Here is a 14979-nt window from a genome sequence, read left to right as displayed (position 1 = left end):
TTGACAACACATTTCCAATACCTTGCAATGGAATAATTGGTTATGACTTTATAAAAAGATTTAACTGCGTATTAGACTATAAATTTTCTGGCTCTAGCAAGTTAAAAATTCGACCAAACAACGTAAACAAACAACTTGAACTTAAAATAATGGACTCACACACAAAGGATTTTCTCTCACTTCCAGCAAGAGCTGAATGTGTTCGAAAAATTAGTGTCAGCAGCAAAGAAATTGAAGTATTAGTTCCGAATCAGGAACTGAGTGAAGGGATTTATATTGCTAACACAATAATTAACGTAAAAAATCCATACGTTAAAATTTATTAACACTACAGACAAAAATATTTTTCTTAAACAGAGTAACATCAAAACTGAAAGTCTTAAAGAATACAATGTTGTTAAATTAGATCAACTAGATGAAACATGAAAGCGAAGAAAGAAAAAAAATTTTACTAGACAAATTGGTAAAAAACTGTCCATTACCTTATAGGAAAAGTCTTATGGAACTCTGCTCTGGTTATACAGACATTTTTGCTTTAGAAACAGATGCATTTACTTTTAATAATTTTTACAAACAGAAACTACATCTTAAAGATAAAACACCGGTTTACATAAAAAATTACAGATTACCACATACACATAAACCAGAAATAAAAAAACAAACTGAAAAATTAATTACAGATGATATAATTGAACCCTCTATTTCAGAATATAACAACCCTATCCTTCTGGTACCCAAAAAATCTTTACCAAATTCCACTGAAAAAAAAAAATGGAGACTTGTCATAGATTACAGACAAGTAAACAAAAAAATAGCATCAGACAAATACCCATTACCATTAGACCGCGCCAAATACTTTTCTTGTCTGGATTTAATTTCTGGATTTCATCAGATAGAGTTAGAAGAAGATTCAAAAAATATCACTTCTTTTTCTACCGAACAAGGTTCCTTCAGATTTAAAAGATTACCATTTGGTTTAAAAATAGCACCAAACTCATTTCAAAGAATGATGAATATGGCATTTACTGGTCTTGGGCCAGGCAGAACTTTCGTGTACATGGACGACCTTATAGTTGTTGGATGTTCTGAAAATCACATGTTATCTAATTTAAAATCAGTTTTCGATATTTGCAGAAAAACAAATTTGAAACTTCACTCAGATAAATGTAATTTTTTTGACTCCCAAGTAACTTTCCTCGGTCACAAATGCACTGATAAGGGTATTCTTTCAGATGAATCAAAATTCGAAAAAATTTTGTCCTATCCAAAACCAACAAACGCGGATGAGTGTAAACGATTTATAGCATTTGTAAATTATTACAGAAGATTTATTTCAAATTTTTCCCACCATGCTGTTCACATAACCAGGCTTACTAGAAAAAAAAACTCCCTTCAATTGGACAGAAGAATGCGAGAACGCATTCAACTACTTAAAAAATTCCTTACTCTCCCCAAAAATATTAAGGTCCATTTTCTTCACTCGGAGTTGAACAAAACTTGAGAATTTTTATATTAAAAATTCTCAAGTTATGTTCAACTCCGAGTGAAGAAAATGGACCTAAAACACCCTGATTTCGAAAAACCTTTTTGCATAACTACTGACGCCAGTAAAATTGCTTGAGGCGCCGTACTCAGTCAAGAACATAATGGTGTACAGCTTCCAATAGCTTTCGCATCTAAATCTTTCACAAAAGGTGAAAGTAACAAATCGGTAATAGAGCAAGAACTTACTGCCATTTAGAGCTGGGCAAATCGTTCATTTCAAAAGATCGAATCGTTCAAAGATTGATTTCACCAAAGATTCGGTCTTTTCTATCAATCGTTCTTTCGTTCATTTAATCGAAACCATTTCTTTTTCACTCATTTTGTTCTGACAAATGAGAGAAGAAACAAGAAATCGCGTATAACCTGAAATATTAACATTTAAATGCAACCATATAAAACAATTTTTCGTTTATATTTTTTATGAGAGTTTTTTAAAAATCTAATTATCTCCGCTTTTTTTTTGAAAATATATTTTTGGAAAATTTTAATGGTAAATTTGATTATTAGTAAGGCATTATGTCTCCGCCAATTTCAAAACGTCGAAATAGATACATCAAAAATAAAAAGAAGTCAAGGTCAGATATTCGATAGAAATTCCCAATCGAATCCGATTCAATTCAAACTCTGAATCTGCTTATGTTAACTTGTATCAGTTGTATGCATGGAATCGAAATGATGATTGAGAATGAATGGAATGAACGAAATCCGAGTTCTGAGAGATTTTTTAGATGATTTTTGATTGTGAACGATTTGGATAAACAAAACGTTCTTTTCCACTTCGTGGTTTTTGATTGTAAACGCTTTGGATGAACGAAACGTTCTTTTCCACTTCGTGGTTTTTGATTGTGAACGATTTGGATGAACGAAACACGTTCTTTTCCACTTCGTGGTTTTTGATTTTAAACGATGCGGATGAACGAAACGTACTTTTCTACTTCGTACTTTCTTATTTTATGAACGAGATTGATATAAGGATTGATTGATTTGGTTTATAGTGATTGCAATCACTCAGAATTTTCGGTGAACGGGTCAAAAAGACCGAATCAATCACGATTGACACAGCTCTACTGCCATTCACTGGGCTATAAATTTCTTCAAACCATATACAGTATTTATCGCTTATAAGAAACACGCTTATAAGAAAACCTCGCTTAAAAGAAACTCGAACAAAAGCACCGTGTACTTTCCCATATATTTTAATGTTGCATTATGTGTTTATAAGAAACACGTTTATAAGAAAAACACTGATATAAGAAACATTTTGCAAACCACGAACTTTCTTGTTCACACGTAAAGTTGGTTGGATATTAGAAACTTTCAAAAAAATCACGAATTTAAAAAAATATGAACAGACCCTCATTGAGTCATTTGACTCAAATGTCATTTGAGTTTGACATTTAATATTTGAAGAGAGTTACAGTTCAGTTCAATTTGTTGTTTGTTGAGTTTGTTTTTTTTCTGTCTCTGCTTAAAATGTCGCGAAATAATAACGAAAAACAGTTCGAAGATGAAAAATACAAGTGCAAGAATTTAAACCGCAAAAGAAACAGAAATGGTAAATACGAAATTCTTGATAAAACTATGAACAAATGGTTTGAAAAAATGAGCGAAAAAAAAGCAAAAATAACAGGTCCAATTTTGTTGGAAAAGGCACAGCAATTTGCTATTCAGTTGGATATTGCAGACTTTAATGCCAACGGCGCACAGTGTGTCGAGCCCATACAAAAGTTTATCATAAATACTTGCAGCTAAGTTTTTGGAGTTTTAATATCTTTTTTTGTGTTTTTATGGCAGGAATAGAAAAAAAAATTACAAATTAACAAATTAAACAACCTATTACTTTTTTTTCGTATAATTTATGAAATTAACATTTATTGAAGAAGCCACTTGTGAGCAAAATTAATTTTTTTTTTATATATAAACAAAAATATACTTTTCGTAAGGTTTTTGGTGTGCTGAACTCGAATCCGAAATCAGAAAAATTCTATCATATCACGTTTTTGAAATATTCCCGTTAGAAAATCTGAAATGTCGTTTTTTAACAGTTTTTGAGGTTATGTTCTTGAACGTGGTGATTTATTTTAAATAAATTTGTGACAGTTTCTAAAAGAACTAATGTTTTCTTTTAAAGCCCGTTTAAATCTTTTCAATATCTTTTTTCTACCTTGAGAAATCTTAAGTTGAAGTCAACTTGTTTTGTTTATCTTCTCTATACAAAAAAATCGTATGTTTATTTGCGTTTCATAGCAAACCTCGAATAGTTTTTTGTCAATCGCTTTCAAATTTTGAAATAACGTTTTATTTGCATTTTCGTAAATTCTTATATGGGCGAGGTTGGTAAATACGCTATAATACACAGTAGAACGTGGCCGGGTCAAGTAATTATATTAAAAATCTAGTATGCAGAAAAATATAATTTTTTTCTTGTTGAAAACAATATTTAAAATATTTTTAATTACATAAACAGCTTTTTGTTACTTGTGTATGGCTTAAAATTATTAAAAACATCGATTTTTTCATTTTTGTGATCCCCTTGAAGATGTTTCTCAAAAAATGAATTATTTTGAGTACTTGACTCGTAGCACATAAATGTGAATATCTCTGGTAATCGCAAACAGAAGCAGACCAAACTTTGCCAATATTAAGTATAGGCCTATGGCAAAATAATATAAAAAAATTATCGATATGATTTAATAAGTATTTTTTTAAATTAAGTTTAAAAATTAAATTTTTTTTTTTTGGCCATTTATCAAAGAAATTTTAATAACTAATATATAATTTTATAAATTTAATTTTTTTTTGTTATACGTTTTACAACAACACTCAAATAAACAAAATAACATTAACAAAATTTTTCAAACAATTACCAAACGTGAAATATATACTCTCAAAGATTCCCATAAATTCCTCAAAATATTTTCGATTTCCGAGGTACTCATGTTTCGGAGCTTATTTTGAATACATAACCTGGGTTATTTTGTAAGATAAATATGTTTTCATATGAGTTGACACTTCTAAATTATATTTTAATAGCAAAAATATTAATTTTTAGCAAAAAAAAAAGTGATTTATCATAAGGGGACGACACACTGTGCGGCGGTTGGTTACAACGTTGGAAAAACAGATCCAACATTTCTTTTAGAAGGCTTCATGGAGAAGGCGGTTCAGCCGACGCTGAAGCCGCAAATAATTTTGTAGAACTCGTTGTGCCAGAGCTCTTAGAAAAATATGATGTGGAAAACATTTATAACGCAGATGAGACTGGATTGTTCTTTAAGGCTCTTCCTACTGGGACCCATGCCGAAAATGGCCATGATATCCAAGCGCAAAAAGTACCTAAAGATAGAATAACATTACTCTTTATATGTAATGCAACCGGGACAGACAAATTTGTGTTTTCTATTGGAAAATATAAGCAACCCAGATGTTTCAGAAACCAAACAATTCCAGTCCCTTATAAATTTAATAAAAAGGGTTGGATGACAAGTACTCTTTGGATTGAAATAATCAAAGAGCTTGATGACGTTATGAAAAAGAAAAAGAAAAAAAAGAAATTGGATTTTGAACCGAAAAATATTGAGATCAAATTTTTGCCACCTAACACAACGAGTCTTATACAACCCTTGGACCAAGGTATGTACCTGTACCTGTACAATAGGGTGTCCGTTATTTCCCAAAGTGATGTTTTCGGGGGAGACACCCCCTAGATCGAAAGTTTAGGGCCTAAATAAGGGGAAATTAGCAAAAAAAAATTTTTTGAAGGTCATTAACCCGTACCTCTAGGGTCATACTTTCCCCATACAAATTTGTATGGGAAATTTTTAACTCATACATAAATTTTTTTTTCTCTCGAGTTAAATCATATTTTTTTTTAATGTTTGATAATTCTGGTTGGAAAACAGTTACTTAAAAAGATCACATTCAAAATTTCCCGTTAAAAACTTTTTTTATATTTTATTTCGGTTTTTGAAATTATTAGCTGTTTTCGTAGTTTTTGCTTTCACCTATCACACAATTTTAAATGCAGTTTTATTTGTTTTTAATTCTTTTCAAATATTGCATTCAAAAATTTGTGAATAAATCAAAAATTTCAATTTTTGAAATTTTTTTTTGAAATTTTTGCCGTTTTTATAATAAATAAATATTATTAAATACTTTACCCTTTCTTGTTTGCAAATTTTTTTATGTAATTTTTTAGGCGAATAATTTTTAAACAAAATTCAATAAAAATATTGTAAACATATCTTTTTTAGTTCGAGAAAAATAAATTTAAACGTATAAAAACGGCAAAAATTTCAAAAAAAATTTCAAAAATTAAAATTTTTGATTTATTCACAAATTTTTGAATGCAATATTTGAAAAGAATTAAAAACCAATAAAACTGCATTTAAAATTGTGTGATAGGTGAAATTTTGAATGTGATCTTTTAAAGTAACTGTTTTCCAACCAGAATTATCAAACATTAAAAAAAAATATGATTTAACTCGAGAGAAAAAAAATTTTATATATGAGTTAAAAATTTCCCATACAAATTTGTATGGGGAAAGTATGACCCTAGAGTAGCGTTGCCATACGTCCGGGTTTTCCCGGACATGTACTCTTTTTTGGCTGTGTGGGGGACGTCCGGGATAGTTTCTATTAAATGTCCGGGATTGTACTCTTTTTCCACTTTTTATACTACCACTGCTTGTTATGCTACACTTTGCTTTAAAAAATAAAAGAATCGATATTCGTTTAAAAAAAGTAACCAAACAGATCCAATAATTGAGAAAGTAAAATTATGAATGAACAAATCTTTTGAACTGTCATGTTATGTCAAAACAAAGTTATCTTCTGTCAGATAGATTTGCGCTCGTAAGTGAATGTCATTTAGATTTGCGCACGAAGTAAAAATTAAAAACACAAACATTTTTAAGACATATGGGAAAGCGTTTCAAGTAATGTATACACATATTGCAAATTTTTGTTATATTTAATTAATTTTTGTATAAAATACTTTTAGTTATACATAATGCCGAGAAGAAAATGTACTTTCAACGAGGAGCTAAAGAAAAATTTTCCTTCCTTCAAAAAAGGAAAATACGACTGGGAGGTGAGCTGCAGCATTTGCAATTGTACGCTCTCAATTGCAAATAAAGGAAAAAGTGATATTGAAGAACATATAAAGTCTTCAAAACATTCCACAAATCTACGAGCGTCAACATCGTCGGCAACTTTAAATTCCTATGTTGAAAAAAGACCGACAGAAGCGAATCTAAAGCATTTAAAAGCAGCAGAGGCAACAATAGCCTACCACACAGTGTTTCACCACCAATCTTTCAATTCACTTTATTGTACAATGAAATTGAATCAAAAATTATACTTTGACTCTAACATTTGCAAGCAGCTCTCTTGTGCACGGACCAAAGCTACAGCTATCATCACAAATGTTATTGCTCCGTTTTCTATATCGCAGGTATTGTACAATTTAAAGAATATTTCTCACATAAGTGTTCAAACCGATGCGAGCAACCATTTAGCTCTGAAAATGTTCCCTGTTTTGATAAGATATTACGACTTTAAAAATGGTGGAACAAAATGTAAACTATTAGATATAGTCTTCGAAAAGAATGAGCAGTCAGAAACAATTGTCCAGCTTATTGTTAGAACCCTTACACAAAACAGCTTGTTATCAAAATTAACTGGCTTTTGCGCCGACAACTGCAATACCAATTTTGGGGGTCGACAAAGGAAAGGTACTAACAATGTCTTTTCAAAGTTGAAATCTTTAGTCAACCAAAACATAATAGGTGTAGGTTGTCCACCTCATGTATTGAATAATGCTATTTACCATGGATGTGATACGTTGCCAGTCGATGTAGATATAATTATTGTAAAAATATATAATTATTTTTCTATCTACACGGTCAGAACGGAAAGACTTAAAGAATTTGCGGAATTTCTTGACAATGAATACAAGCCTCTTTTATACCATTCAAAAACAAGGTGGCTTTCTCTCTATCCTGCCGTCGAACGTCTTTTGCTTATGTACGAAGTCCAAAAGACCTATTTCGAAGACGTGGAGAATCCCCCAAAAACTTTACAAAAGTTTTTCCAAGACGATTTAAGCGAGGCTTATTTATTTTTAGTGCATTCTCTGATGTCAACATTTAATACTAATATTCAAAAACTTGAAAAACAAGATATTTCTATTATTGAAACCGTCGAAGTTTTACAAAATCTTGTAAACAATATACAAGAGCGAATCAATAATAACTTTGTTTCACTCAAAATTAAATCCATTTTGAAGAAGCTTCATGAATCCGGCTATAATGAAAAAGTAAAACAATTTAAAAATGATATCAATAAACTTTATGATGTCACCATTAAATATATTGAATCCTGGTTAGCACCTTTTGAAGAATTTAATGTTTTCTTATGGATGCAGTTCAGCGATAAGAATGTTAAGTGGGAATCAATTGAACCCTGTTTAATTTATATTCAGGAAAAAGGTGTTAATATTGACGAGAGCAAACTATTTGATGAATTCTGTAATATTAAGAGGTTTATGGCAAATCTATCTGTATCTAATTTGCAAAACTTAAATTAAAAATGGACAGATTACTTCAAAAGTTGTTCTTCGTCAGAATTATATAGCGAATTAATAAAGATTGCAGAATTTTATTTTGCAATACCAAGCCACAACGCAGACGTGGAAAGAGTTTTCTCTCTAATAAATTCTTAATGGACAAAAGAAAGAAACAAATTATTACCAGAGACTATAAATGGTATAATTTTAACAAAATTTAACTTTCAAGAAGAGAATTGTGAATCTTTTTACGACTTAATTGCCAATAACAGAGATGTATTGAACAGTATTAGGTCCAATGAAAAATATAATTAGTGTGATATCGGGGATTGTTGCCACACGGTCAAATTTATGCTTTTAATAATGAAATGAAGTTCCTCATTTTCTTTTGTACCTTAAAAAAATGTGATTTTTGTTTAAGTTTTATTAAAAATGTTTTGTTCATGGTTTTTTAAAATAAAATTATGCGTTTTATTTGTCCTAGTTTTGTACTCTTTTCTTAGTCCTTATTTGTCCGGGAAAGTCCGGGATTTTGAATCTCAAGTACTAGTTTCGCTAAAACTTATCTGGCAACCCTACCCTAGAGGCACGGGTTAATGACCTCCAAAACATTTTTTTTTGCTAAATTCCCCTTATTTAGGCCCTAAACATTCGATCTAGGGGGTGTCTTCCCCGAAAACATCACTTTGGGAAATAACGGACACCCTACTGTACAATGTACATTATTTTGAATTCATAACAATAACAAACTCCTTTTTTGTCATACCTGCACTAGGGATCATCCACTCATTCAAATCCCACTACAGAAAGTGTTTGGTTAGGAAGCAAATTCTAGCTCTTGAAGTCGGTGATATGAAATGTTTCTTACGAGAAATTAATTTATTAAATGCTTTGAAAATTGTAAAACGGTCATGGTGGCTTGTTAGTTGTTACCCCACAAACCATACAAAATGGATTTAAAAAGGCTGGAATTTTGAAAAGAAGAGAAGACCAAGGTATGCACCATATTTTTTACATTATAGCCTGGTACGCAGCTCGCGCTTATAAATTATCGATAACTTGTATGGGAATTTTATCTCAGCTCAAATTTAGCGCGGACAGCGTACCAGGCTTATCTGTGAACAGCTGAACATCTCAATTGCGTTATGATTTTTCTATTTTAGATGTAATTGAATGTGATGAACCGGAACCAGAGTTATTTAATTTCGATGAAAATTTTGAAGGTGCAGAAAATGAAAATTGTTTTGGAGAGTTGGACGATACCGAAATTTTGAATGAAGTACGAGATGGTGATGTTGAAAGAACTGACCAGAAAATCGAAGACGAACAAGAAAATGAGCAAATACCATTACCAAAACCAACTAGAAGTGAGGCTCTGCGTGCTTTTTTCGTGTTGAAAAGTTATTTGGATAGTGATGATGATATCATTCAAAACATCGAAGATATTTTTATCAAAAAGCGTGAAGAAGTTTTGATTCAAACAACAATCAATGACTATTTTGAAGAGCTATAAGCTTAAATAAGAAAATGTTACCTTATTAATTTGTTTTGATGAATAGGTACATACTGAAGTAGAAAATGTACCTTTAATTAATGCGCTGTGAATTTTTTGTTTTTGTGTTTTTGTTTTTTGTTAAATAAAATAAATGTATTTATTGATTACCTAATGACCTTTAAGGCCGTGTGTTTATTTGTTACATAATTGGATTAAATATTTAGGCGAGGATAAGTTTTTGTCACTACTGGTAAGGTATATTTGTATAAGAAACTTGTTTCTTATATCCGTTCTAAGAATATAAGAAACACTCGGTTGTAAGAAACAAATATTGTGCAGTTTTTGAGTTTCTTATAAGCGTTATTCTTCTGGTTCTGGTTAAAAGTGACCACAAACCTCTAACATACTTATTTGCTATGAAAAACCCATCATCTAAATTAACAAGAATGAGACTTGATCTGGAAGAATTCGATTTCGTGGTTGAGTATATCAAAGGAAAGGATAATTGTGGAGCAGATGCTTTATCTCGTATTGATTTTGGGCAAATCAAGCTACTTAAAGAAGAAAATTCTGCTATCATACAGGTAGTTACGAGATCTAAAGATAAAATACAACATAACCCTACCAGTACTGCGAATAACTTAAAAGACATAAAACAACAAGTTTACAATACGATTACGACACATGAAGTGAAAAAATGACCATGCCTAAAATTAATATTATAAAAGTGCACTAAAGAAGAGATTAACATTGAAAAATCAATTGAATTCTTTTATTTAAATTTATTCCATGGAAAACGAAAAATTTTCGAATTAAATGCTAAAAATTTTATTGCTTATGGGAAAATTGAATTAGCGCAATTGTTTCCCAAACTTGAAAAAATAGTTGGCAATACAAATTTTAAGAATATTAAAATCGCGATTGATGATAACTTATTTGAATATGTCGACATTGAAGAATTCAAGAAATTAGGCAATCAATTATTGAAAAAGGTAACTATAGCTCTAACACCAAAAATAATCAAAATCACTTCACCTACACAAAAACTTGAAGTTTTGCAAAAATATCATGATGATCCTGTATTTGGTGGCCACCCAGGAGTCTCACGATTTTTATCAAAACTCAGACGTTCATATTTTTAGAAAAACCTGACTTCAGACGTCAAGTCTAGTCTTATTGTTTGGTCTTGAATACGAACTAGGTGTTTTTCTTTACACCGCAACAAATGTCCAAACACAAAAGAAATATAAACAAATCCATTTATAACTTGTATTAAAATCATAAAGTTCAATTTTGGTGTGTAGCACATTTGGTACGTTTACCAACTTCACCAACACAAACACACCCATCTGACTTTTCAGATAAAAAATTCCACCTGAAAATCGTAACTAAATGTCAAAAAACGTAACTAAATGCCACCTAACTTTTGATGACATCTGACCAATCAAAGCCTCTGAAAATTCAAATCTTAAGTTCAGGTGGCCTGCGTTCAACGCGGGGATTTTAATTTTTTTATATATATATTTTTATATATATATTGTCCCTGTATAGGGAATTTTCAAATTTAGTCCTTGTCTCCTTGTCTTATACGACGACAACGCCCTTTTAACCCGACAGACGTTTAAAGAAGGGGTGCAGAAACCAAAGTGCATATGAAATTGCATCCAATTCTTTGTTGAGCGAAATCAGTTCTTCTGCTCTACCTCAAGATTTAGATGTAAAACAAAAGGTCGCTTGTGCCAGTATCAGTGTTTTTTCTTCAAGCACCACTTACTCTTATTTCTGAGCAAGAACAAAAAACAAGTAGCATCTTGGTGCTTTCATTATTTAATGATTTCGATTTAATGAAAGCAATACGTACTTCTTCTAGACTTTCGTCAGGAACCAGAAAGCTCGACAAGTATGAACGAAATTAGCTGACAAATCTGTTATTTTTAGGTTGTATTTGTTTTATTATGTAGAATGCGTCGATTTTACATAAATTTGGATACAGTTTGTACACATTAATTTTGTTTTTTAATTCTTACAAAACCGGAGTGATTAAAATAAATTGAACTTAAATGAACTAGTTCAGAACTAGTTCAGTAGCGTAATTTGAACTAAAGTGATCGACCACTCAAATGAACTAAAGTGCCCAACTCTACTCTATATAGTATTTACTAACAATAATAATAAATGTTTTTAGTTTATCGGCAGTACTGCTTTCTTTATTCTACATGTGAAAATCCAGCCCCATGTTTATAGTATATAGCCATACCAAGTCCGACTGCAATTAAGGCAACTAGCAAAATAGTTCCCAGTACGTAGTGATGAACGGTTGTTGCTTGTCTTAATAAGTTTTCACACTGCTTCCCTTCTCTGTCGGCTTTATTTTTCAAATCTGTTCCGTCAATGTCTTTTACTTGTGGCAAATAGATATAAACATTAAGGATAGGCTTTGAAAAGAAATAAACAATACTAGACTTACCAATAAGGTTTTCTGGGTCCGGAGACCTCGTGGATTTGTTAGGGCTGTCAACAGGATTTTCTTGGGTCGTAAGCTTCTTGAATTCGTTTTTTTCTGTGCTCTGGTTAAGCTGAGATTTCTTCGAGTTTGCTTTTTTTTTTATATTAAAAGACATAATTTAATTAATAAATAAATTCGGATAGGAATAGAAAGTAAAAATTTCCTCTTCCATGACAGTCAAAAGACTTACAAAATATTCGGAACAATGACAGAATTATTGAACATTATTTTTGGAGAGCCATTTTCTTATATTTTAAAGATCTTAAATAAACTATTATACTCACTTAATTCGTCCAACTTGCAATCGTAGAACCATTTAGCTGAAAGTCCTCCCCAAGAAGAAAAGCTAACAAAACGAATGTTCAAAGGATTTTTATTTGTATAGTTCAAAATAGGTTCCGCAAAACCGGGAATATTTACAACCAACTGGCCATCTGAAATTAAACAAAAAATCACACAAAATTCACAAGTACATACATATATGTATCTCCGTTCTTCCCTCACCATTTTTTTGAATGATTTCAATTGGCATTGGATCAAAAGTCGATGAGATGTTGGGGGTCATTACGTGAGTTACTGCATTATGATTTTGTAAACGTATGTCAGACCGAGTATTCCCATAACAACCAAGAGCTAGAAAATATCGAGATATCAATTTGAATTCAAGAAAGAAAAAAAACTAACATTGACATTTTACCAATTTCATAAACAGGATCCGAACATGTTTGATTTTCAAATTCCGATAGCAATATGTGTGCATCCATTCGAGTCATTACGAAGAATTTCAAATGTAATCGTTGATTATCTTCTAGCTTAGGGTTATTCATGGAGCTGATTTGAAAGTAATCCTTGTATTTGTGATCTCCAGATTCAATAAAATATTCCTTACAAGTGTCTAACTGTGAATAACTTATATTAAATTTATTCGCATCACTATCACCAAATCGGGATAAAATGGCAAATAATGTTATTATTTGATATATCTTCATTTTTTTCTGGATGTGGTCTTAATTGTGCTATAAATTGTGATCTCGAATGACTGATTTATTCTGCAATTTGAACTTGACTGAGTGCTGAGACTGGGTTTAGTTTAAAAAGCAAGCTTTTTGCTGATGATATAAAATTCTTGTTCAAATTCGTGTGATAAGAAAAATATTCTGTGCAGATAACAAATTCTGTGGTTGGCTTTTACGCTGCAAATTAGATTTACATATCACAAACCGCAGAAAGTCTGACGTATTGGGCACTATTTTTGAAACCAGTGCAGTGCTTCAGACTGTCGTCATTAAAAACAAAGAGAAAACAAATTTGATTCTGATTTCGCTAGTTTATGAATATTCATCAAGTGAAACATGCTCAACTTTAAATAGCAAAATGACTAATAGCTGAATTGCGCCAACTATCCAGATAGTTTATGGACGTAAATTGAGACACGTTTTTATTAATACAACTTTTCAATTGTAACTCGTGTTGCATTGATAATATTAAAATGCGTACTCCGTCGATATCAAATGATCTCTCGAGTCGTGTATCAGATCCGAATCAGAGGCTAGTACAAGTGTTATGAGTTCCGGAAGCAGCTAGATTCGGGACTGGAATATGAAGAAGCCCAATTGCAGAGGTCCTTGAAGGATATTTATCCTATCTATCATAAAAAAATAAGCTGTTCCATCGCGTTACCACATCTAAAATAAATTTATTTTATTTTATTATAAAGAGTTATGAAGATATTTGTGCTGTACTATGTGCTGGATAATGGATATATTGTTTATTGGGAGTAGTTAATTAGAAAAATAACTCACATAATTTGGTATGTAAAACATTTCTGGATTCAAATAAGTGTACAGGAAGGAATTTCTGGAGAAACAAAATAAAAATGACGATCGTAAATAAAAATCAAAAGACAAAGCGAAACATGAAGTTCATTTTTCTTTATCTATGTGGGCAAGTTATGTCGTGAAATTTCATTGTTCGTCGTGATTTCCCCAAACAGATGCAGATCACTCAGCTAACAAATATAAAATAATAATTTATTAATAGATTAATTTCGTACGAAGATTACATACTTTTTTAATTTGTTTTTTGCTGATAATAATAAATTAAATAATTTTTGCCTCTAGCAACGAAACAAAACTCAACTGAGGACTTAATATTGCACAAAATGAGTCAGAGATATTCACAGGGAATAATTTCTCTACGAAGTCTGAACATAATATGGCATTGTGAAGGAAAAAAAAGCAACAATTTTCAAATTAGTGTCCAATCTCGACTTCTTGAGAGAAATTTGTGTCCAATTTAGATAGGGTGTCATGAAACGTCAAAATTTGTTTAAGTATTTCTTTTGATAATTGAGCTCATTTCATATCTCACATTCCTGATCCCTAGCTTTTTTCTTGAATGAAATTTTATACAAATCTGGTTTTTCGTATTTAAAAAAGTTTGTTTTAGCAAAAGGTATAGATACATAATTCAAGTGGAAGATTTCAGTTTTCATTTGAATCAATTTTGAAGTTGTTTTTGGATAATTCATGTTTTTAAGTTTTTTCAAGGCCCAACTATAATAGAATAGGCATATGCGCGCATGGGCTTATGTCAAAACTCAAAATCGAACGAACTGCTTCGTTGTGTTTCTGAAAACATGAGGAGTAGCCATAATGAACATACGCGCTCATAGCCTTCTGTCACAATTTATTTACATTTTTGTTTTCCATAATTTTTGAAAAAAAAACAAGTTGAATAACACAAAAATATTTTTAAAACTGTTTTTCTTTTTATTCGATTCACAATTTATGCATTTATCACATTTTTATTAAGTGAAAATTAATTTAATTTTTCCATCCTTCTTGCATCCATGTTGTTTAAATA

At 31.1% G+C, this 14979-nt stretch overlaps 2 protein-coding genes across 2 annotated transcripts; one reads left to right on the top strand and one right to left on the bottom strand.

Moving 5' to 3' along the window:
• Window positions 1-6554: 6554 nt before the first annotated feature.
• On the top strand, window positions 6555-7698 carry LOC129919040 (uncharacterized). The gene is made up of 2 exons (XM_055999886.1): window positions 6555-7632; window positions 7674-7698. The coding sequence occupies exons 1-2, from the start codon at window positions 6557-6559 to the stop codon at window positions 7696-7698; spliced, it is 1101 nt and encodes a 366-aa protein (XP_055855861.1). The 5' UTR covers window positions 6555-6556.
• Window positions 7699-11181: 3483 nt separating this feature from the next.
• Window positions 11182-13694, bottom strand: LOC129905916 (uncharacterized). Its single transcript, XM_055981548.1, has 5 exons — window positions 12812-13694; window positions 12619-12747; window positions 12399-12548; window positions 12076-12204; window positions 11182-12009 (listed from the first exon to the last, which is right to left on the bottom strand). Exons 1-5 carry the CDS (start codon window positions 13101-13103, stop codon window positions 11816-11818), a joined length of 894 nt encoding a protein of 297 aa, XP_055837523.1. The 5' UTR covers window positions 13104-13694; the 3' UTR covers window positions 11182-11815.
• Window positions 13695-14979: the final 1285 nt, after the last annotated feature.

The sequence above is a fragment of the Episyrphus balteatus genome, chromosome 1 (assembly GCF_945859705.1).
Source record: "Episyrphus balteatus chromosome 1, idEpiBalt1.1, whole genome shotgun sequence".
In the NCBI taxonomy this organism is placed as follows: domain Eukaryota; kingdom Metazoa; phylum Arthropoda; class Insecta; order Diptera; family Syrphidae; genus Episyrphus; species Episyrphus balteatus.
This window is presented reverse-complemented; position numbering and strand designations above follow the sequence as displayed.

Bases quoted from the DNA above. Each gene is read 5' to 3' on its own strand.
- LOC129905916 (XM_055981548.1), bottom strand. From the start codon at position 13,103: ATGAAGATATATCAAATAATAACATTATTTGCCATTTTATCCCGATTT. The intron at 12,748-12,811 runs GTAAAATGTCAA...GATATTTTCTAG, and splicing joins GGATCCTGTTTATGAAATTG to CTCTTGGTTGTTATGGGAAT. The intron at 12,010-12,075 runs GTAAGTCTAGTA...ATTTGCCACAAG, and splicing joins GGACCCAGAAAACCTTATTG to TAAAAGACATTGACGGAACA.
- LOC129919040 (XM_055999886.1), top strand. From the start codon at position 6,557: ATGCCGAGAAGAAAATGTACTTTCAACGAGGAGCTAAAGAAAAATTTT. The intron at 7,633-7,673 runs GTTTTTCCAAGA...ATTTATTTTTAG, and splicing joins CCCCCAAAAACTTTACAAAA to TGCATTCTCTGATGTCAACA.